Genomic DNA, 22,268 nt, shown 5'->3' with positions numbered 1-22,268 from the left:
CTAACATTTAATCTCTCTCAAAATATGGTAAATTATGATCAATGAGTCAGCTAATTACAGGGACAGAAATGGGGAGTGGCTGCCTTAATGACACTTTCTATAGAGCCAAGAAGTATTGTAATTCCATAGTGTAGAATCAGCTGAGGAACTTGAAACATATTTCTAGGTGCTTCTGCAAAACCCTCTATAGTCCTACATCAGTCTTTCACTCTTGATCTGGAGTTTTTCATTCTTGACTATTTAGCATCTTTCCTATTTTTCCCCCTCTCCCCTATTCCCCACCCTTCATCAGACAGCTTGATTCCCTAGATATTCTATTCATAGTATACAATTGGTAATAGCTAACATAGACTATACAGTTGTACTGGAATTTGGGAAGAAATCTTAAAATTTGATTTATTAAAACTGTACACAAGTTTGTTATTTTCACTCTTAACCCATGATTTCTTGGCCATGTTTATAACTAAATGTTACTACTGTGGGAAAAATATCAGGGCATCTTAATATTTTGGTTCAATTCAATAAACATTCATTAAGTACCTACTACTATTAGCACTATCCTAAGTGCTGGGGATACAAATAGAAAAAAGTCAGTCCCTGTCCTCAAGGAGCTTACAGACTTAACAGGGAAAGACAACACACAAAGGGAAGCAGAAAATGGAGAGGGGGGCACTAGAGAGTGCCTGGTGCAGGGAACTCATGTTCCCTGGTTCCCTGAGGCCAAACAAAGCGCCTGACAGAAAACGAGGAGTTCCCTGGAAAGTTCTGAGCCCTTTGTAAAAGCAGGCTTTGAGGGGGAAGCTAGGTGGTGCAGTGGATAAAGTACCGGCCCTGGATTCAGGAGGACTTGAGTTCAAATATGGCCTCAGACACTTGACACTTACTAGTTGTGTGACCCTGGGCAAGTCACTTAACCCTCATTGTCCCACAAAAAAAAAAAAAAGCAGGCTTTGAGAGGAGCCCTCCATCCTCCAATTAAAAGCAATGGAGGGAGCTGTGAAAATGCTGAGTGTCAAAAGCTGGTACTCAGCTCAGTGAGAAGAATCTTTTTTTGGCTATACCTCAAGATTTGAGGCCACATGCACAGTGGCTAGAGTCAGTCTAGAAATTTGGAAGACTTGGGTTCAAGTCTCAGCTTTGACACATCCTGGTTGCATGACCCTAAACAAGCTACTTAAACCTCTAAGTGCCCTAGGCAGCTTTACAAGGCTCTTATAGAAGAGGTGCCAACATGCATTGGTAAAGGGAATTTTCTTACCAGGAAGTCCTTCCCTTCCCCAACCCCTCCCAAGATTGCTGCAATCTTTAAGAAAGAATCAGACTTACAAAAATAGTTATAATGTGTTATAATAGTTATAATCATTCTCCATTTACATTAAGTTGATGAGCACAATTTATACTGCAGTAATGAATAAATTGAATAGAAATAGATTTTGTGAAACACAGAATATTGATTCTTTCTATCCATTTTGTCCTTAGGGTTATAGAACTGGCTACCCATATCGATGCCCTGCTTTGAGAGAAAAATCCAAAAAATACAGTGATGTTGAGGTTCCTGCTAGTGTCACAGGTTACTCCTTTGCTAGTGATGGTGACTCAGGCACTTGCTCCCCTCTCAGACACAGTTTTCAGAAACAACAGCGAGAGAAGACAAGATGGCTGAATTCTGGCAGAGGTGATGATGCTTCTGAAGAAGGGCAGAATGGAAGCAGTCCCAAGTCGAAGACTAAGGTGTGGACGAACATTACACACGATCACGTGAAACCCTTGCTGCAGTCTCTCTCGTCCGGTGTCTGCGTGCCAAGCTGTATTACCAACTGCTTGGTCTGTGCCTACCTTACTGTTCATAGTTAGATGATGTAGAGCAACTTGGGTGGCTGAAAGTTTGGAGGCTTTGGGAATCAAAAACTTTTCTAACCTCGATTAAAACTAAAACTACTGCATTTATCTTTTAATCTGGCAGAGTAAACTTCTCACATTGATTTAATTTTGGAGAATGAATGCTTCAAACGGGTTGGACTACATGACCTCTGAATTTCTTTCTAACTCAGATTCTGTGATTCTTCCTAATACTATCTGCTTGGAAACTGCTTAAGATACAGAATATTTGCTTGCTTACTCTAGTAATAGCTTGACTCAGTAGTATCAAATCACTTAAATGAATTAAATTTGTGTACTTCCATATTTTAAGTTAATTTACATTTGACTCCGGACTATTAATACTGCATGCAAGGAAAAGCCTTTATATCATGAAACTAGTTTTTTAGTATCCTAAGTCAATTTCAGTGATTTGGTTAAGTAATTCTAGTAGACTAGTCTCTGTTAAAAAGATCTTAGTGCTTTCTTAAGCAGTTTTTTCTTAATGTAATGTTGATGTGTTCTTAACTTTAATTTTTCTGTCCTGCAACCTGTTACATTTCTCTGAATCCCAAAGCCTCTAAATGTTCACAACCAGCTGCCTCCTGCATGAACTGTTGCATGTAAGTAGATGGCCATAAGTGATAAGTCTCTCCTCCAGTCCCAGCTGGGTGTGGCATGACTAAAGTGCAGCTCAGGCCATCAGCAGGCACTCATCGAAAGATACTGCAACTGGTGATTTTGTTGTTGTTGTGATTAATGCTATTTGAAGTTTAAAATATGTACTGAGAGATATTCCAAAGTAATGGTATTCACATGCTTTAGGACCTCAAGCCCCTCTCTGGTAGTTTCAAAAACTTATTTGATTTTTCATGTGATAGTAAATACAATTCTTACATTAAAATGCAAATAGAAATTTGCATGTCTATAAGCACTATAAGCACTCCTAGAGGCTTATATGAGGGAACTGAAGATTGAAATGAACCCAGATGCATGATCAGCTCTACAGGGTTCAGTTGAGATGTAAAGCAATTGACTTTAATGGTCAAGTTACATCTTTCAGTTCTCCTCTTTATGGCTGTTTGACATTATAATTTTGGGTTTTTTTTTAAAGTTTAGCCTTCTCTAGATGGCTTTTGGTTTATTTGTTTTTTTCTATTGGTAAAACTGTTTTTAGGGAATCTATATACTCTTGAGCAAATGAGTAGAATCTTTTCTAGTAAGCCCTGAAAAAAAACAGAGAAATTCTTTATGTATATGGTGAGTGGGCTTTTAATTTCGTTTCCTTGGAATTTTTTGTTTGTTTGTTTAAATGGTTTTACTTGCTTAAATGAGTTTACTTTTTCTTTTCATTTGAAAGCGGGATGAAGTATTTCTTTTAACTTTTACCCAAATGGTGTAATATATTTCTATAGTACTTGGCTACTTAAAAGCACATCCAGCTATAGCTTTAAGTTTTATTTATGTTGGCTTGAAAACAATGTAATTACTACATATAATTAATTGGCATACATTTGAAGAAAAGACCTTTTTGAGCAATTAAAGTAATCTTCTTGTCTTTATATTATTGTGGAATAAGATAAAAGTCATACGGTGTCCCAGGTTGGTGTATTTAATTTATAATACTTGTTCTTAATTTTTCAAGCAGTTTCAGGCTTCTGAGGTTGTTGTTTTAATGTTTTGACTAAAAAAATTATCTTTAATAAAAAGCTGGAGTTATATTTATCTGAGAAGATAATCATCAGTGAGTATTCCACAGCTCCATATTCATTCCATATTTTCCTTTATGGTGGCTAAGCATTTTTAGCATTTTGTTGCTTCCTCTAAAGTCTTAATGGCTTACTGCTATATTATTGTCTCCTGAAAATACTCAGAAAGACAAAGCATTTGCTCTGGAAAATAGGCTTGTTTTAATGTTCAGTGCTGTTTAGGCCCAAGCATTATAGTTTTTCTTTTTAAAAATGTACTGGATTACAAAACAAGAGAAAATGTGGAGCAGAAAGCCATCTGCACACCAACTGCACTGATAAGTAAAACAGCCTTCAACAAGGGTCTCATGAAATACTTAAAGTTTCAGTTTGGGATTTTTTAATAACACTTGAAACTATTAAGTTAAATGAAATATTTGACATCACCAAACTCTTCCACCAGGCAGCTACTGTATAAGTGTTCATACAGTAATTTTCTTGGGTTGAAGTAATTATGCAGCCAATACATTCTGATTCTGTAAGTTTCTTTTAACGCAAAACTTTGGTGATGCCCACTCTTGCCTTGAAGTTCAGAATCATTCAATACACCTGGTTAGTAACATCACATTGCTTTTCATACTACTGTCATCTTATGCTTTAAGTTTGCTTTAATGTCTGTTAATTATCAGAGCGGTGAATCAATGATCTCTATTAAAATTCACTATTAAGTGACATTGCAAAGAAAATTTAAGCTTTTTTATAGCATAAGCCTTTTTTATTGTACATACATTTTAGACAAGTTTTGAAAATGCATTTGTTGATAAGTCACAATTTTGACTTTAAAACATACATTTTTTAACAGATTCTTAACTTCCTTCTATATTGTTTGATGCAGGAAGAAGTTTGAGGGTGATGGGAATTGAGTAATAAAATGTAATCATTGGTTCAGTTCTCTATCTGTTATGTATAGTGCATGAAGAGATATGTGATGTAAATTTGCTGCTGTGGATGTCACTTGCCATTATAGCAATCCTGACTATTCAACTGTTCTTGATATTACAGTGGACTAAAGAGGATGGACCTAGAACTTCCACCTCTGCTGTCCCTAACCTGTTTGTTCCATTGAACACTAATCCTAAAGAGGTCCAGGAAATGAGGAACAAGGTGTGTATTTTCTGTCTGTTTTAATTGCTGTTATTATTTTGTTGAAGCTAATATACCATAAATGATGACCGGAGTTTTTGTTGTTATTGTTGATGCTTATATTCCAGCATCTTCCTATATAAGAAGACAATTTTCACTTTACTAACTATTGAATGAGAAGATAGCAGTCGTTGTTCTTTTAAATATTGGCCCTTAAGTTAGTATCTTCAGAACAAGTTAAAAAGTTTAATACAAAGTCTATTGTAAAATATACTATTTGCCAGGGTGCAAAGCTGAAAGCCACAGAATCGTAGTTTTTTGGTTTGTAGATATGATGTAAGGCTCTCCACAGTCAGCCTTCAATGTACCTTTCCAGTTTATAGTGTATTCAGCAAGCCAGCCAAACAAAACAGCTTGCTGTCATCTAAAAACATCTTTTTTCCTTTTCTCTCCTCCAAACTTTTATTTACAATGTTCTGTGTACAAGCTTATCCCTCAGAACAACATTGTTTTTACAATAACATCATTATAGTCCATTATATCCCAAGCCCCACCCCCATCAGCTAATTTCATGAGGCACAAATTGGCTATTTAATGATTCAAATGTGCATTAACTTCTCTGAGATTACCTTTTCTTTACCATTTTATTTATAGCTTTGATCCTATGCCACTAACTTCTCTCTTCCAGGCCCCCCCTCCCCCATGTTATTTTACCAAAGGTCATATTTTCATTAAACCATAAAGCCTTCCATAATCCCCTAGTTGGAAGTGATTTTTCCTTCTTCTAACTCATATTGCTTTGTTTATTCTTTGCTATTTATTTTAATTTGTTTATACTTCTCTTATTATCCTAATCTGCATTTTATTCAGTATTGTTAAATGTAGAAGGGCCCTTAGAAGATGGAAAGTTAGTTCCTACAAATCCCTTTCAGCTCTATCTTAATTTCTCATTTACAGATAAAGGGATTGAGGTCACAGAAGTTAAGATTATTCCTCTGTGTAGTAATATCCATACTATATTTATCAACCTGTTGGCAAGGACTATATCTTGCTATCTCTCAGTTTCTCACAGAACCCAGAATAGTACTTGGCATATAGGTGCTCAATGAATGATAAATGAATGAAAGATAACTCAAATTGCCTTATCAATATTATTTAGCAATATTTATAGCATTACAATGATATACAGCAGCTAGAAAATATTTTCTTCTAATGAGTTTATCAGTGGTCTTTGTCAAATCAAGAGAAACCCCAGTTTTCCAGCTATAGTTTTTGCCTTATTAAGCTCAATTACAAAAAAGAAAAAAAAAGCTCAACTACATTACTCTAAACCATCTAAATGTTGAATGTGTTATAAACCTCAGAATCTGTAAGAAGAATAGGATTAAACATAGTAAAATGGTTGTTAAGGGCTCTGTGGCTTCAAAGATTCACTTCTGGCATCTGTTCCATTTTCTGTGGTGTGAGGCAGAGGAGGAGAAAAATGAACCTGAAGTCAGGTAGGCTACTTGATACAAAAGAATCATAAATTACATCATTAACAAGATAAGTTTCATTCTACCTTTTATATGTATTTGTTCTTATTCTTCCCCTCCCCCTACTTACAGATTCGAGAGCAAAATTTACAGGATATCAAAACTGCTGGCCCTCAATCACAGGTTCTTTGTGGTGTAGTAATGGACAGGAGTCTTGTACAGGTGAGAACTCAGACTGTCTTCAGCATTAATGTGATGTAATTATAATTTTAATCAGTTGTAAAATTATTCTGTGGCAGAGAATAACTTTACTAGGTAAGTATTAGAAGCAACCCTGTTGTTTTTATTAAAGTGTATTGAGAAAAAAATTCTAGACTTTTAGTTGAATAGATCAAGCATGATAGTGGAGTATGCTCTGTGAATTGTTGCTCAGTATAATGCATGCAGTATGGAAAAGCAGACATATAGGCTGTCATTCTTTAGAAATGTAGATGGATTTATGTCATCTAGATTTTTCATGTTTTAATCATGTAATGTATAAAATGCTGTGAGTGGTGTTCTCTATTGCCTGTCTGAAATTTAATGTTGCTAAAAAGTAGTTGCTTTAAGAAGGAATGGTAGTGTAAATATATGCTTCTGATATAAATGCACTTCTGAAGTTTCTAATATTGATAGCACTACCAATTCTTAAAAATACTTGCAAAAGTATCTGTCAGTACACCCAGATATGCAAACGAATGCATTTAGAATGTGAAATGTTAGGATCTGTGAAATAAGTGTGGGGGGGAGTGGGTTTTTTTTCCTGTCTTTCATAAGGTTTGATTATTTGTATACACCATATTTTGATGCTTTTCTGCATGTAACGTCCTTCCCATAGCTATTTAGCCCTATATTTACCGTGTTTCCGCATGCTTGTAATTGGCACCAGAATGTGCTCTTGGTTAATATTATGAAGATCAGGCTTGGTTTGCTCTGTTTACTCAGTTTACTGTTGCAGGATGCTCCCCTCTCTGACTGTACGGAAACTATTGAAGGGCTCGAGCAGGCCTTTAGTCCCGCTAAATCTCTCTCTGTTAGAAAGGTACTTACTGCCCTGTCATTAACTACCTACAAGTATACTGTTGTGTTCAACCTTCCCTTTCCCTAATTGTTTTCCCTATTAGCTGTTTTATCTTTTTTTTAAAAAATGGGTCTTAGATGGACATATTAAATGCTATATAAGGTTCTGTTCTGTGTACTCTATGCCTTGATTAAAACATTGGTGTGTTATTTTTATATTTTCCAATGTTTTTTTTCTTGAAGTGAAATGTGATATGAATTTTTATATGATATTCCTACAGTTCTGCATGTAATTTGGCTATTGCATAGTAGGATTTGGTAGGATTTGGGGAGTTTCATCTTGGGGGTATTTAACTCTTTACTTTAGAAGGACTCCATTATAGACTAGCTTAATCTCAGGCTTAATTACTTCTCCAAAATAGTATCAGATTCCTGAGTAGACATCAACAGAAAATAAGCAACAGATTCCTCTCCTCCAGTAAGCAACTGCTTTCTGTAAATTAGCAGTCTTGGCATTGTATAGCTAGATAAAAGCATTCATAAATAGAGAAATTCTATGAAGCCTCAAGTCAGCTTGGAACAGTGGCAGTTCTTCACTGTAGACTTGTACCCATTTTTTGCTTAAGACTGTGCAACATTTGAAAAGTTCATCAAATTGGAAGTGGAAAGTATGTCAGCAGAATACACAGCATGCCCTAGTGATAATAAAGTGAGCCTTTAAAAGAAATCCTAAACAAGATACTTCATGTGTTCCTTGAAATCTAGAGTTTTAAATTCTCAGTTAAGTGGTTTTAACACAAAAAAAGTGTAATATTTTCTGCAGTGTATGACATAGATTTAGCCCCCAAAATGAGAATTTTTGCTGGTGCCTACTACTGGCTTTGGAGTTAGAAATGTTATATTTGTTCCTATTTTTAGTTATCTTGGAATGTTGAACAGTTGAGTTTCTAGAATATTCTGAATTGAAAGAGGTTTAATGAATTAAATATTCAAATTCTTAACTTAGTAATTACATTCAGCTCCTTTCAGAAGGAAATTTGTGAGCTCTATCTCTATTTCATCATTTGGTAAACCTTAAAATTAATTTTAGAAAAGCATCAGTGTGGGTACATCTTCCAACAGTACAGATTGTAACCCTCTCTGCCTCAGTGGATAGCTCTGTAAATTGAAGGAGTCAGAAAAATACACTTCTTTTTTTTTTTTTAGTGAGACAATTGGGGTTAAGTGACTTGCCCAGGGTCACACAGCTAGTAAGTGTCAAGTGTCTGAGGCCGGATTTGAACTCAAGTACTCCTGACTGCAGGGCTAGTGCTCTATCCACTGCGCCACCTAGCTGCCCTGGAAGCCAGACTTCTGATGGTGACCCTTTCAGCATACACACAGCCTAAACTGCCAGGCCCCTAATCTGAGAATTTTCAGCTTGGGATCCCCTACCAAGACTTGGACTTGACTTTCACAGCATTTGAGAATCATGGGTCACCCACAAGGAAACATCAGAGAGAGTAGAGCTGTAGTGGAGGCCATCTACTGTCTATTCAGGCTAAGTAACATAGGAAAATAGGTTTGTGACAATGATTCATCATTTCTGTATGGAAACCTAGCTTGTAGAATTATGGAGTTTATGGAGGTACTTAGATAATATTTATTTAGGCTCTTAGAATATACTACATACCACTTCTTTTGGAGGTACTTCTTTTTCCTTAATGCTATAGAGCAGAAAATACACATCTTCTCTTGGTCATTATATACTTACTATCTTACTATTTTTTTGGTTGCATTTTAAATAATATTCACTGATTGAGTTGACCATTTAATCTATTTGCCATCTTTCTTGATGTCCAAATTTGCTCACTTTGTGGATAGAAAGCCCTTAATCTTAGCATTGTAGAATAAACTCAATGCCACACTACTTATATATAGGATATTTTGTTAAGGAAGCTAAAAAATGAACTTTTAAAGAAAAAATTTCTGTCCTATAAATACTCCAGATATTAATCATGGGAAAATATGATACCGTTTTGCCTTTGCTTTGTGATGTTTAAAATCTAAATGTATGGTTGCCTTAAATCAGAAGCTTTAGCACCAGTCTTTGGGCATTAAGCATTTATTAAAGCATACTAGGTATTAGTAAAAAGAGAACACGTGGAGTTCAGAAAGTTAAGACAAGGCCTATCTAGCCTAGAGTTCCAGCCTGGTCTGGTTCTTCCTCAAGTCCTCCATCACGAGCCTGCTTCAACCACAAACTGCATGTGGAAGCTTTTTATAGGTCTAGAGGAGAGGCGGTCCTTAAATACTGTTTCAGGCTGATTGGTTAGTGTCATCCAAATCCATTGGTTCACTGGTGGTCTTGTGTTGATGTCATAGTCCACAGCCTCTGAGAACACTCCCTCTTGGGAGTCAGCCAGGTGTGGCTTTAATTGAATTAACTTTAAATAGGTTGATCAGCAAAGTCAATCTCACTTAATTTAATCAGTTCTAAATTAATCTCAGGTGGGGTCTTTGGGTATCTACCAAATCCCATTATTTTCTCACAGCTTTATATGATTAATGTGTCCAGATCAAAATTAATGCCCAGAAGATGCTGCTTGCAATTTTGTATAGCATCCCACTTAAAAACTGATCCCATTTAGAATGACATTGATTTAAATGAATTAATATAAATAATACTTTCATGTTTGCTTCTTTTGGTTCCCTCCCACCTTTGCCCTCTCTCCTTTATTGTCCATAGCAATCGACTCACAGGAGTCAATAGCAGCAACAAGCACTTATTAAGTACTTACTATGTGCCAGACATTGTGATAAGCACTGGAGATGCAAAGTTAGACAAAAATATTCTGTGCCTTTGAGGAGCTCACAATCTAATTGATGAGACAACATGCAAACAACTATATTCAAGATAGCATGTATACAGAATAAATTGGAGGTTCCTAATCCTCTTGAACTGATATCCCTTGGAGAATTTTAGGCCATAAAACCTTCTCTATTCTTTGATTGAAACTGCATGTCAAAATTGTATACAGCTATGCTTTCCTCTTCTATCATAAATTCTTTTTTTTATTCTGAATAGAATTTTATTTTCCAAAATATATGTAAAAACAAAATTTTAACATCAATTTTTAAAAAACTTTGTGTTCCAACTTCTCTTCCCCCTTCCATCCCCACTCCCCACCCACAAGAACTCAATCAATTCAAAATAAGTTATACATGAGTAGTCATGGAAAAATTCCCATATTAGCTAGTTGTGAGAGAAAACAGTCAAAAGAACCAAAACTTCAGATTAAGGAATTGTCAAAGAGGAAATGAAAAAAAATTGTTTTAAATGTGTTTCCATCTGTTTTCAGATACTATCAGTTCTTTCTCTGCAGATGGGCTGCAATCTTCATAAGTCCCTCAGGGTTACATTGGATCATTGCCTTGCTGAAAGCAACCACATAATTCCCAGCAGATCATCCCCCACTATTGCTGTTATTTTGTATACAGTACATTTCACTCTGCTTCAGCTCATGTAGGTCTCTCCAGGTTTTCCTGATAGCATCCTATTCATCACAACCTCTACATAGTACCTTAAGCTTGACAGCGAATCTTCTTCACAAAAGCCCAGCAAAGTAGGTACCATACATTTTGCCATTATAATCAATCATCATAACTATTTCCCTCCATCCTACTCCCTTCCCATGACATTTACTCTATCTTCTTTTTACCTATTTCTCCTCAGAGGTGTTTTACTTCTGACTATCCACTCCCTCGCTCTGTACTCCCTTTTTTCACCCTTCCTTCCTTGTCCACTTCCCCTCCTATTTTCCTGCAGGATTAAATAGATTGCTCCTCCCAATTGGATATGAAAGCTATTCCCTCCATGAGCCCACTCCAATGAGATCAGGGTCCCTGAGATAATTCTGTGTTCTAAATTTTTCTTCCTCCCTCCCTCCTCAACCCTCTCTATGAGATCAAGCAATTCCATACTCTATCATAAATTCTAAGCTGATATCATTGGGCTCTCCCCCGCCCCCCCCCCCCCCCCCCCCCCCCCCCCCCCCCCGCCCCAACCAAGGCTTCCTTTTCTAATCCAGTGCCTCCCCACCCCATAATTGCTTTTTAATTATTTTGTATATATCTATATATGTACATGTTGCCTTCCCCAATAGAATGTAAACCATTTGAGGGCAAGAACCCTTTCACTTTTGTCTTAATGTGCCCAATAACCAGCTCAGTGCTTGGCACATAGTATGGGCTTAATTGACAGATTGTTGGTTCCCATCATTTATATCCCAGCCACCAGTTCTTCCTTATTGATAAAAATCAAATCCACAGTATAATTTACCTTTCTCTAGGTTTCAAGGATGAAATCATTAAGGCAAATCAAAGAGCTATTGCCTGCTCTGCTTTTGATAGAAAGAAAGTTCCATCAGATAGAATAATTGATGTGCTCCATCATTGCTATATTATGCCTCTATTCTAGGATTATGATCTGTTTCCTGAATTCATCTGTCTTCTTCTTCTGTCTAGATGGTCTGTTATATACACCAATGGCAAGATTGCTTCTGTATCAGCCTCCTTTAATTTTCACCTTTCTTCCCCATCTTGTTCCTATATTTGGTCACATAATTTGTCTCCTTAATATACAGTGTTATTTGCTCCTATATTCCTTTTCAACCATCCTGTTTCTTTTGAATAAGAAACATCCTTCTAGACCCATATGCCAAACATGGGCCTTATCCCATCAAGTGTCAATAATAGCTTTGAGGTTAAATCTGAGGTCAGATTTGTTTCCTTGAGTTTGATCTCTGATTCATGGAATCATAAATTAAGATCAGTAGGGGCCCTTAGTCAACAAATATTTATTAAGCACTTGCCAGGTATTGTCCTAAGCATTAAGTATACAAAGAAACGCAAAAACCCTGAAAACTTCCTGCACTCAAGTACACTTTAATAAGGTGGCATGCAAACTGGGTACAAACAAAATACAAACAGGATAAAGTGGAGCTAATCAATAGAGAGAGGGCACTAGTCTTTTTTTTTTAGAATTTTATTTTCCAAAATTACATATAAATACAAATTTTGATCGCCAATTTTTTCTTAAACTTTGTGTTCCAAATTCTCTTCCTCCCTCCCTCTCTCCCCCAAGAACTCAAGCAAGTCAATATAAGCTATACATGAGCAGTTATACAAAACATTTCCACATTAGCCAGGTTGTGAAAGAAACCAGACAAAAACAAAACTTCAGATACAGGAACTAACAAAAAAAAATTATACTTCAATCTGTATTCAGATACCATCAAGTTCCCTCTCTGTAGATGGACTGTATTTTTCATAGGACCTTCAGAGTTGTCTTGCATCATTGCATTGCTGAAAGTAACCAAGTCCTTCACAGCAGATGGTCTTACAGTATTGCTGTTATCTTATATACAGTACATTTCATGTTGCATCAGCTCATGTAGGTCTTTCCCAGTTTTTCTGATAGCATCCTGCTCATCTTTTTTTTTTATAGCAAACTACATTTATATATTACTTTAAAGAGAGATTTCCTTACAATAAACCCATGAGGTTGATTCTTGCAACAACAGTAATAGATAACATTTATATGGTACCTTATACCTGACAAAGAATTTTCTTCACAATAGCCCAGCAAAGTACCATGCATTTTATCATCAATTCATTCTCATCCTCATCAGTCAATCCCCATCTTCATCCAATCATCATTAATCCATCAATCATCATCATCATCTTACATTACTCTTGCCTCTGCTTCACAATTTTTTCAGTTACTATTTTAACTGTTTCCCTCCATCCCATTCCCTTCCTCATGATATTTACTCTATTTTCTATTTTTTTCACCCTATCCCTCCTCAAAAGTGATTTGCTTCTGACTGCCCCATCCCCCAATCTGCAGTCCCTTCTTTTATCCCTCCCTCCTTATTCCCTTCCCCTCTTACTTTCCTGCAGAGTTGGATAGATTACTCTACCCAATTGAGTGTGTATGTTATTCCTTCCTTGAGCCAACTCTGATGAAATTAAGGTCTTTGAGCCAATTCTAATGAGTGCAAAGCTCATTCACTGAGAGGGCACTAGTGTTAAGGAGACTAGGAAGGGCTTTTTGAAGAAGGTAGGATTTTAGCTGAGACTTGAAGGAAGCTGAAAGAGAATAAGATTTGGAGATGAAGAGGAAGAAAGTTCCAGGCATGGTAGACAGCCAGTAAAAATGCCTGGAGTTGGAATGTAGAGTTTCTTCTTCAAGAAAAAGCCAGGAAAGGGCAGTTAGGGGGTGCAGTGGCTAAAGCACTGGTCCTGGATTCAGGAGGATCTGAGTTCAAATCCTGTCTCAGACACTTGACATTTACTAGCTGTGTGACCCTGGGCAAGTCACTTAAGCCTCATTGCCCCACCAAAAAAAGAAAAGAAAAGAAAAAGACAACTTAAGTGAAGAAAAAGCCAGGAGACCAGTGTCACCAGACTTCAGAGAACATGGGGGGTGAATAAGGTGCAAGAAGACTAGAAAGGTAGGAAGGAACCAAATTATGAAGGGCTTTGAACGTCAAGCAAAGGAATTTATATTTGATCCTAGAGGTAATATGGAACCATCAGTTTATGGAATGGGATGGGGGTGGGGGGCCATGGGAGGGAGGCAGGGGAGAGTGACATGATTATACCTGCACTTTAAGAAGATATTTTGACAGCTGAGTGGAGGTTGACTGGAGTGGGGAAGGAGTCGAAGCAAGGTATTACAGTAGTCCAGGTGTAAAGTAATGAAGACTTGCATGAGGGTTGTGGCAGTGAAACTGGAGAGAAGGGGGTTGTGACTCTTCACAACAATGTTATAAAAGTAGAATTGACAGGACTTGCTTGGCAACAGATTGGATATGGGGGCCAGAGAGAGAGTGAGGAGTTGAGGATGTGAGCCTGAGAAACTGGGAAGATGGTGGTATCCTTAACAATAATATAGAAGTTCAGAAGAGGGGAGGGCTTTGGGTGGAAAAGATAATGAGTTCAGTTTTGGACACGTTATGTTTAAGATGTCTATGGGATATCCAGTTTGAGACGTCTAAATAGGCGGTTGGAGATGTGAGACTAGAGGTTGGCAGAAAAGTTAATACTGGCTAAACCTAGGGATAATAATTGAATCTTTAGGAGCTGATGAGATCACTAAGCAAAATAGTATAAAGGAAGAAGTAACGAGGCCTGGAACAGAGTCTTGGGAAACTCCTGTAGCTATCAGACATGATGTGGATGAAGAACCTTCTCCACTGTGGAGTGGTCAGACAAGTAGAAGAAGAACCTGGAGAATGTTGTGTCATGAAAACCAGGCAGAAAAGAGCATCAAAGAGAGGAGAGTGATCAACAGTGTCACAAACTGAAGAGGTCAAGAAGTATGAGTATTTCAAAAGACCATTCACTTTGGCAATTAAGAGATCATTGCTAACTTTGGAGAACAGTTCCAGTTGAATGATGAGGTCAGAATCCAGGATGCAGAGGGTTAAGAAGAGAGTCAGAGGAAAGGAAATAGAGATACCTATTGTAGATGGCCTCTTCAAGGAGTTTAGCCACAAAAGGGAGGAGAAATATGGGATGTTAGAGGTCATTTAGTCCAATCCCTTCATGTTACAAATAAGGAACTGAGACCCAGAGAGATTAAGTGGCTTGCCTAAGGTTACACAATAGTGACAGAGCCAAGGTTCAAACTCATCCCCTGACAAAGATCTCTCATTCTTTCCATTGTACTAATGACTCTTTCTTATTAGCAATACCATCTGTATTTGTGTATAGATGCCTGAGGCTTTGATTTTTATTTACTGAATCCTTTCTTGGATTTGGTCTCCTGAAGACTCCTCTCTACTCTTCCTACATTATTAGTTATTCTCTTTTATCTAGCTTGATGTATGACTTTCTTTCTCCTCCTTTTTTCAGTTTAAAGCTCTTTTGATTATGTTTTCAAAAATCCAGACAGGGGCAGCTAGGTGGCGCAGTGGATAGAGCATCAGCCCTGGAGTCAGGAGTACCTGAGTTCAAATCTGGCCTCAGACACTTAACACTTACTAGCTGTGTGACCCTGGGCAAGTCACTTAACCCCAATTGCCTCACTAAAAAAAAAAAATCTGCACAAAAATCCAGACAAATAAATTCTTACCAACCCATGTTACATGTACTCCATCTCTAGCCAATAGTCTGTCCTTCTTTTATTTAGAAATCCAAATCCTATTCTCAGACAGCATCCTATCCAACCCATGTACTTCCCAAGTCGATGATCTTCTGAATTCCTTGCCTGTGATGGGCAGCAGGGCTAAAATAATACCTTTTCACCAAAGTCTTGGGTTTCTTTCAGAGACTGTAACCTTTAGTGGTGCTTTCTAGATTCCTTATATCATTAAGTGCTGACTCTGTGCCAGGCCCTAGGGATAAAAGACAAAAATAAAAGAGTCCCTATTTACCCTCCTATTCCTTAGTTTTCTCACCTATAAAATGGTACTAGTAATATTTATGCTGCCTGCCTCATAGGATTGTTATCAGAGTCAAATGAGATAATGTGTGCAATATATGATATAACTCTCACAAAAGTTATATAAAATATGTTTTCCTTATTATTATTGAACCAAAGTATAGACAATACATTATACAAATTTGACTTCACATAAAAATTCTGAAAGAAATCCACAATCCAAAAAACACCACTGTTAACTTTATTGTACAACACTGTTCTCTCCCTCCCCCTCCCTCCCTGCTTCTCTCTCTCTCTCTCCCTCTTCCTCTCCCTCTCCCCTCCTTCCCCTTAGCTTGGTGATCTGCAACTTCCCCCTGCCCTACTACCTCTACCAAAAAAACCCAAACCTAAACCCTTCCAAGTGAAAGCAGAAGAACATACTCACAGAGACCACTACCATCAACCAGTGGCAAATCACAGGCTTGGCTTGAGACCTCTGGCAATGAGAGAGAATCCATAGTACCTTGATCTGTAGACATCTATAACTAATGTACTCAATCCTTCTCTCCCACCCCCTCCTCCTCTTGTTTCTTCCTAGGAATTTATTAGGAAATTTCTCCACTGTTCTTTCTATAACATACTTGACATTTAGTTTTACATTTTATATCCTTTCTCCATTTTCAATTTAAAATCCTCTTAATCAGATCAGCAAGTTTCTGGCCAAATAGGTTCTTTCCAGCAAAAGTTGGATAACCACTTATTGGTTATATTTCATGGATGAATAACATGGCTTCTGCGGTCCCTTGAGAGTCTGTGAATCCTAAAGAAACAAATAGATTGGCCAATAGATGCCAACTTCACTGGAATCTTGTTATGTTCCAGAAAACTAAATCCTTTTCTTAGCCAACATGAACAGTTGTATACTTCATATGCTCTTTCTCTTCTCAAATCTCAGCCTTCAAATGGAATCTCAGAATCTAAATTTGAAAGGCCCTCAGAAGTGATCTAGCCCAGCCGATACCTGAACAAGAATCCCCTGTACAACATTCTCTTTTTGCTACTATTTTATTTTAAAATTTTGCATCAATATTCATTAGGGAGATTGGTCTATAATTTTCTTTTTTTCTTTTTCTTTTTCTTTTTTCTTTTCTTTTCTTTTTTTTTTTTTGCGGGGCAATGAGGGTTAAGTGATTTGCCCAGGATCACACAGCTAGTAAGTGTCAAGTGTCTGAGGCTGGACTTGAACTCAGGTCCTCCTGAATCCAGGGCCAGTGCTTTATCCATTGTGCCCCCTAGGTGACCCTATAATTTTCTTTCTCTGTTTTGACTCTTCCTGGTTTGGGTATCAGTACCATATTTGTCTCATGAAAGGAATTTGGTAGGACTCCACTTATTTTCTCAAATAATTTATATAGTATTGGAATTAATTGTTCTTTAAATGATTGGTAGAATTAACTTGTGAATCCATCTGGGCCTGGGGATTTTTTCTTAGGAAGTTCATTGATGGCTTGTTTAATTTCTTTTTCTAAAATTGGGTTAAGTATTTTATTTCTTCTTCTGTTAATCTGGGTAATTTTTATTTTTGTAAATGTTGATCCATTTCATTTAGATTATCAAATTTATAATTGTCTTCATTTCCCCTTCATTAGTGGTGAGTTCAGCCCTTTCATTTTTTTTTCTAAACAAAGCCTTTTTATTGAATTATTAGAAAGAAGTAAAAGACTACCATTGGATGGGACTTGCCTGGCCACATGACTAGATATTGATTGTATGGAATTAGGGTAGCTGGGTCTAAGTAAATAAGGATGACTCCTCTTCAAATTCAGCCTCGGGCACTTCCTAGCTGTGTGACCCTGGGCAAGTCACTTCACCCCAGTTTGTGCCTCATTTTTCCCATCTGTCAAATAAGCTGGAGAAGGACATGGGCAAAGCATCCAAGTCATCTAAGTATCTTTGCTAAGAAAATCCAAATAGAGTCAGTGAGAGCTGAACACTGAAAAGAAAAATAAAGTGTTTTAGTTAAAAAGAAATGTTTATTCTGGAAATGAGAGGCATCTGGATAATGGCCTCATGCTGTGGAGCTGTGTACCCTAAAAGTGCTCTACTAGAGGTCCCTGCTCCAAAGCAGGTGCGCCCCACAACCTAGGCCACACCCCCAGGAGTACTTTACTGTCCAGAAAAGGCCCTTTCCCAAGGGCACCCATTGGTGAAGCTGCCTATTTAATAGGTTCACTACTCCCTTCAGATCTGTTTTAAAACAAGGGTCCCAAAGGCAGAGTAGCAGCCCTTTCATTTTTGATACTAGTAATTTGGTTTTCTTCTTTCCTTTTTTTGATCAAATTAGCCAATGGTTTATCTATTTTATTAGTTTTTTCCATAAAACCCTACAGCATTCTCAACAAGCTGTCATCCAGTATTTGCTTTAAGACTTAGAGTAAGGAAAACCCAGCATCTTCTCATGGCAACCTATCAATTCATCTTTTAGATAGCTGTAACTGTTAAAAAAGTTTTTCCTTTTATCCATTATTCTTAGTTTTTCCTTTTGGAGCCAACAAGAACAATTTTAATTCCTCCTTCCCCATGATAGTCCTTTAAATACTTGAAGACATTTATCATTTCAGCCTGTTCCTCACTCTCCCCCAACCTCTTTTCCTTTAGCCAAGTCTTTCTGTCTTCAGGCTATCTCCAATGACAATTTTTGTATGTCATGATCTTATGACCTTCAGCCATTCTACCGATTACCTTCTGGTTACTCTCCAGATTATTAATATCCTCCTTAAATTATGGTGCCTGGCACTGAGCACAGTAATCCAGATGAGCTTCAACCATAGCAGAGTACAGTGAGACTACCTCTATAATAATATATGTGCCCCTTCTCTTTCTATTCTTTAATCTTCTTTTCAGAAAAATTCATATCAAAGGTTGTCTGAGAGAGCCCAAGGACAATGAGAAAAATAGATCTCTTTTCCTTGATCTCATTCATCTGTCTTGAAATTTTGAGTTCACTAACCCTTCCAATCCAATTTTGCTAAAATGGCTATCTGGCAACAGAAAACAGCTTCCCCATGTGGTGTTAGGAATAATAATAGCTCACATCTATATAACTCTTTAAATACTTGATAAAGTACTTAATACTTACGGAGTACTTTATAAAGTACTTAGCTCACAGCAGCCCTATAGGCAGATGGTATAAGTATAATCCCTGTTTTACAGGTGAGAAAACTACAGCATAGAAACAGTTGAAGTACTTGTCCAGGGTCACATGACTAAACAATGTCAGAACCAAATACTCACACTTAGGTCTTCTGATTGCAAGGCCAGTATTATTCTTCCTACACCATGATATAATTGCCAAGTGTCTGAGGCCAAATTTGAACTCAGGTCCTCCTGAATCCAGGGCTGGTGCTTTATCCACTGTACCACCTAGCTGCCCCCACTATTATCTATCAAAATGCATTAATATCCAGTCTATATTATTGACTTTTACATATAGTTTCTTAGACGTGATTATTCCTTTTGAGGCAAGAGTTAGTCCATACCAGAATCCAAAGTTACTTTGATTTCTATATTTCAGTTCTGCTTTGGATTTTTAGCAAGCTGCCTATACAACAAATATTTAATTTGTTTAGCAAATTAATCACAAACAGTCTGAAGCCCTGGCCCCAAATGACACGGGCAGAAGGGAAGTGTCATGGTCTATCAAAGCAGTGTGGATTTCTCAGTGTTCTGGGACCGTGGCTCTCTCAAAAGAGGTGTTTACCAACATCAACTAGATAGTCACACTAATTATAAGAGTTGTAGGTAGTTCCATTTTCTATTTACCTTGCCACTGATTTGCCTCTGAGAGTGATAACAGAAAGATTATTTTGGCATTTGGAGGGAATTGTACTTTAATCCTTAAAATTCCCAGGGTGAGGGGCAGCTAGGTGGCATAGTAAATAAAGCACCGGCCCTGGATTCAGGAGAACCTGAGTTCAAATATGGTCTCAGATACTTGACACTTACTAGCTGTGTGACCCTGGGCAAGTCACTTAACCCTCATTGCCCCGCAAAAAAAGAAAAAGAAAAGAAAATTCCCAGGGTGAAATTCTCCAAGTTAAAGCAGATTACTTGGGCATATATATTTTCCTTCTCTCCACATTATTGTGAGGAATTAAGGGTCAGCAGAAGGACTGTCCAAATGCATAGGGAAAAGCAGGATTTGTCTGCTTTTCTGGGCATAAAACATCTCAGAGCATATTTTATTCTAAAGATAAGAATTCCTGATCCTTTTCATGTTCTGAAGAAGGTAATGTATCCATTTTTTAATGTTTATGACTATGAGGAAACTTGATTTTGTTTCCATTAAAAAGCAATCCAAACTGATTTGCTGTTTTGCATTCTTCATAGCCCGTTCTAATACCTGAGAGTTTTTTAAGATTAAATTTATTTTGTGTCACTGTAACAATCTGTCTAAAGTTTCCAACACTGAGAATGCTGCTGACCCTAAGGATAAACAAAGGCAGCACTTCTAGGATTAATTTTGATTAATCTGAAAATTTCATTGTTTTTTTCTCCCCCTAACTATTGCCTGACCCATTGTCAAGGTTAAATAGCTTTTAAATACATTTTTGCTTTATAGCAGAACTTTTGTTGTATTTTATCAGGGGGAACTGGTGACTGCTTCAAAGGCAATTATTGAAAAGGAGTATCAACCACGAGTCATAGTGAGCACAGCAGGACCAAACCCCTTCAACAAGCTCACTGACCGAGAGCTGGAGGAGTATCGCAGAGAAGTGGAACGGAAACAGAAGGGCCCAGAAGGTTCGAGCACTTATTGAAAAATTCCGCTAAACGATTACTAAGGCCCTATGCTGGCTGATTGCACATGACTTGGGAGGCTACAAAGCACAAGAAGATGTGGTCCATGGTTTATAGAATGTGCGGTCTAGTAGGAGAGACAAGACAGCCACACAAATAACAAGTCAGAACATGATACAAAGAGTACAGAATAGAGGGGTAGCACTTGTTACCAAAGATAACAATGAAAGCTCTTGCTATTTTCATTAAAAAAAATGTTTATTTGGAAGTTTCCAGGAGAAACCTGGAATTTACTATTTGGTTTTCTTTTTTTTCTTTTCTTTTTTCTTTTTTTAGTTCTTTGTCATATAAGTTTTGCTGATAATTTGCGGTAATCTTGTTAAAGGGCTTAATGCTGCCTTCTTAACTAAGTAGTGTCTTTAGTGAGGGGCCATGACCCACTCTGAAGCAGAGGCAAAAGAGAGGGTGAATGGGAAAAGGGCCAATGGGAGAAGAAGAAAGGAGAGAAATGAGGTTGGGAGAGGGGGAAGAGCTAGGAGGGTAGGCTGGTGCTTTGGGACATTTTCTGCAGCTCTAAGGTAAGGCCTCCCTGGAGCACTCTGAAACAGCCATTGAGCTTTTCTGAAACTGTTCCACCTGCCGGAGGGTTTGCCAATCACAGCATTTATTGTGTCAGCTAAGCTTCAGTTCTTTACAACTTTGTCAGGTGATTGGAATATTCCCACCATAAATCACTAGTCAAGTCCTAATTGGGGAGAACATCTGTCCAAACTCTATAGACCGCTCTTAATACTTTCACATAGAACTGTAACCGTAGGGGCAGTGGACTAGGAGGAGGCCTGGACTCCTGTTCATCTCTGCCAGAAGCCATGTTCTAAACCTTGCACAAGTTGTTCCCCAACAGCCACCCCCAAACCCAGTTTCCCATCCGTGCCTATTGCTGTTTCTGGTCTGTACTATGCTTCTGCTGAGTCACAGCATCCAAGGGAATGTTTCTGATGAGTGTAAGAGCAATTTAATCTTCTAAATGGGCTTAACATTCTCTGATCTTATTTGTGCTATTGACTTACTTAGCATGTCTTTTGGAAAATAAATTTAGTCAGCATCCTGGTGGAATTTATAATGAATTTCAAATCCTTGAGATCTGAATTAAGAAGTTCACATTATTAGCTTCTGCTGCTCTTTTGAATAGTTATTGATGGTGTCCAGTGCCTTAGAATTCTGGACTTCATGTAGGATTCTGATATTAACCCAATTTGTGAGGATTGTGGGTACTGTCGTGAAAACAGTGCCACACTAAAACTAATAAGTAACTAAGAGTCAGAATTGAATTTTGAGGAACAAGCTGTTTCAAATAACTAAAAGAGATTTCCAGACTGGAAAAGCAAATCGAGAGCTTTAAGGATTAGGAAGCAAACAGAAGCACAACTCATTCACATCCGTGAAGGTGCAAGTCTGTCTCAATATTTTTTAACCATGAGTTCACTGCTGCATGGGTTTCTTGTTCAGCCTGCCTTCACCTGAACGAGTCTGAGGAACTGCGGTCCTCCCACAAGGAATTTCACATTGCAGTCATCAAAGCATTAAACTCCAACCCCAATCTTTTTACTGAAAGCTCAGGTACTGAGTCTGGATGACCATTCCCTTAATCTCCCTGCCTGGAACCTCCATGTATCTCTGCTGTCTATAGAAGTCTTCAGACTGGCTTGATTTATTACCCATGGGGCTAATGATCAAATTCTTTGATTGGTGGAGATTTGGGGTTCGGGGAGTATTATCTGGGAATGGCTTTCTACTCCTGAGGAAATCTTTTATATAGTTTTTATGTTTTTT

At 37.6% G+C, this 22,268-nt stretch overlaps 1 protein-coding gene across 9 annotated transcripts in view; it reads left to right on the top strand.

Annotated features, from left to right (window-relative positions):
- ADD1 (adducin 1) overlaps window positions 1–22,268 on the top strand; it is a 116,803-nt gene that overhangs the window by 87,461 nt on the left and 7,074 nt on the right. For 3 of the 9 annotated variants that reach the window (XM_043970394.1, XM_043970398.1, XM_043970399.1), the window contains exons 10-14: window positions 1,480–1,824; window positions 4,608–4,709; window positions 6,296–6,385; window positions 7,161–7,244; window positions 20,282–20,438. In XM_043970394.1, the coding sequence (XP_043826329.1) occupies window positions 1,480–1,824; window positions 4,608–4,709; window positions 6,296–6,385; window positions 7,161–7,244; window positions 20,282–20,438 (778 nt within the window). The remainder of the gene's footprint in view (window positions 1–1,479; window positions 1,825–4,607; window positions 4,710–6,295; window positions 6,386–7,160; window positions 7,245–20,281; window positions 20,439–22,268) is intronic. The other 6 variants (XM_043970396.1, XM_043970401.1, XM_043970395.1 and 3 more) reach the window with 3 other exon arrangements.

Source organism: Dromiciops gliroides, chromosome 6 (genome assembly GCF_019393635.1).
Source record: "Dromiciops gliroides isolate mDroGli1 chromosome 6, mDroGli1.pri, whole genome shotgun sequence".
NCBI classification, from domain to species: Eukaryota; Metazoa; Chordata; class Mammalia; order Microbiotheria; family Microbiotheriidae; genus Dromiciops; species Dromiciops gliroides.
This window is presented reverse-complemented; position numbering and strand designations above follow the sequence as displayed.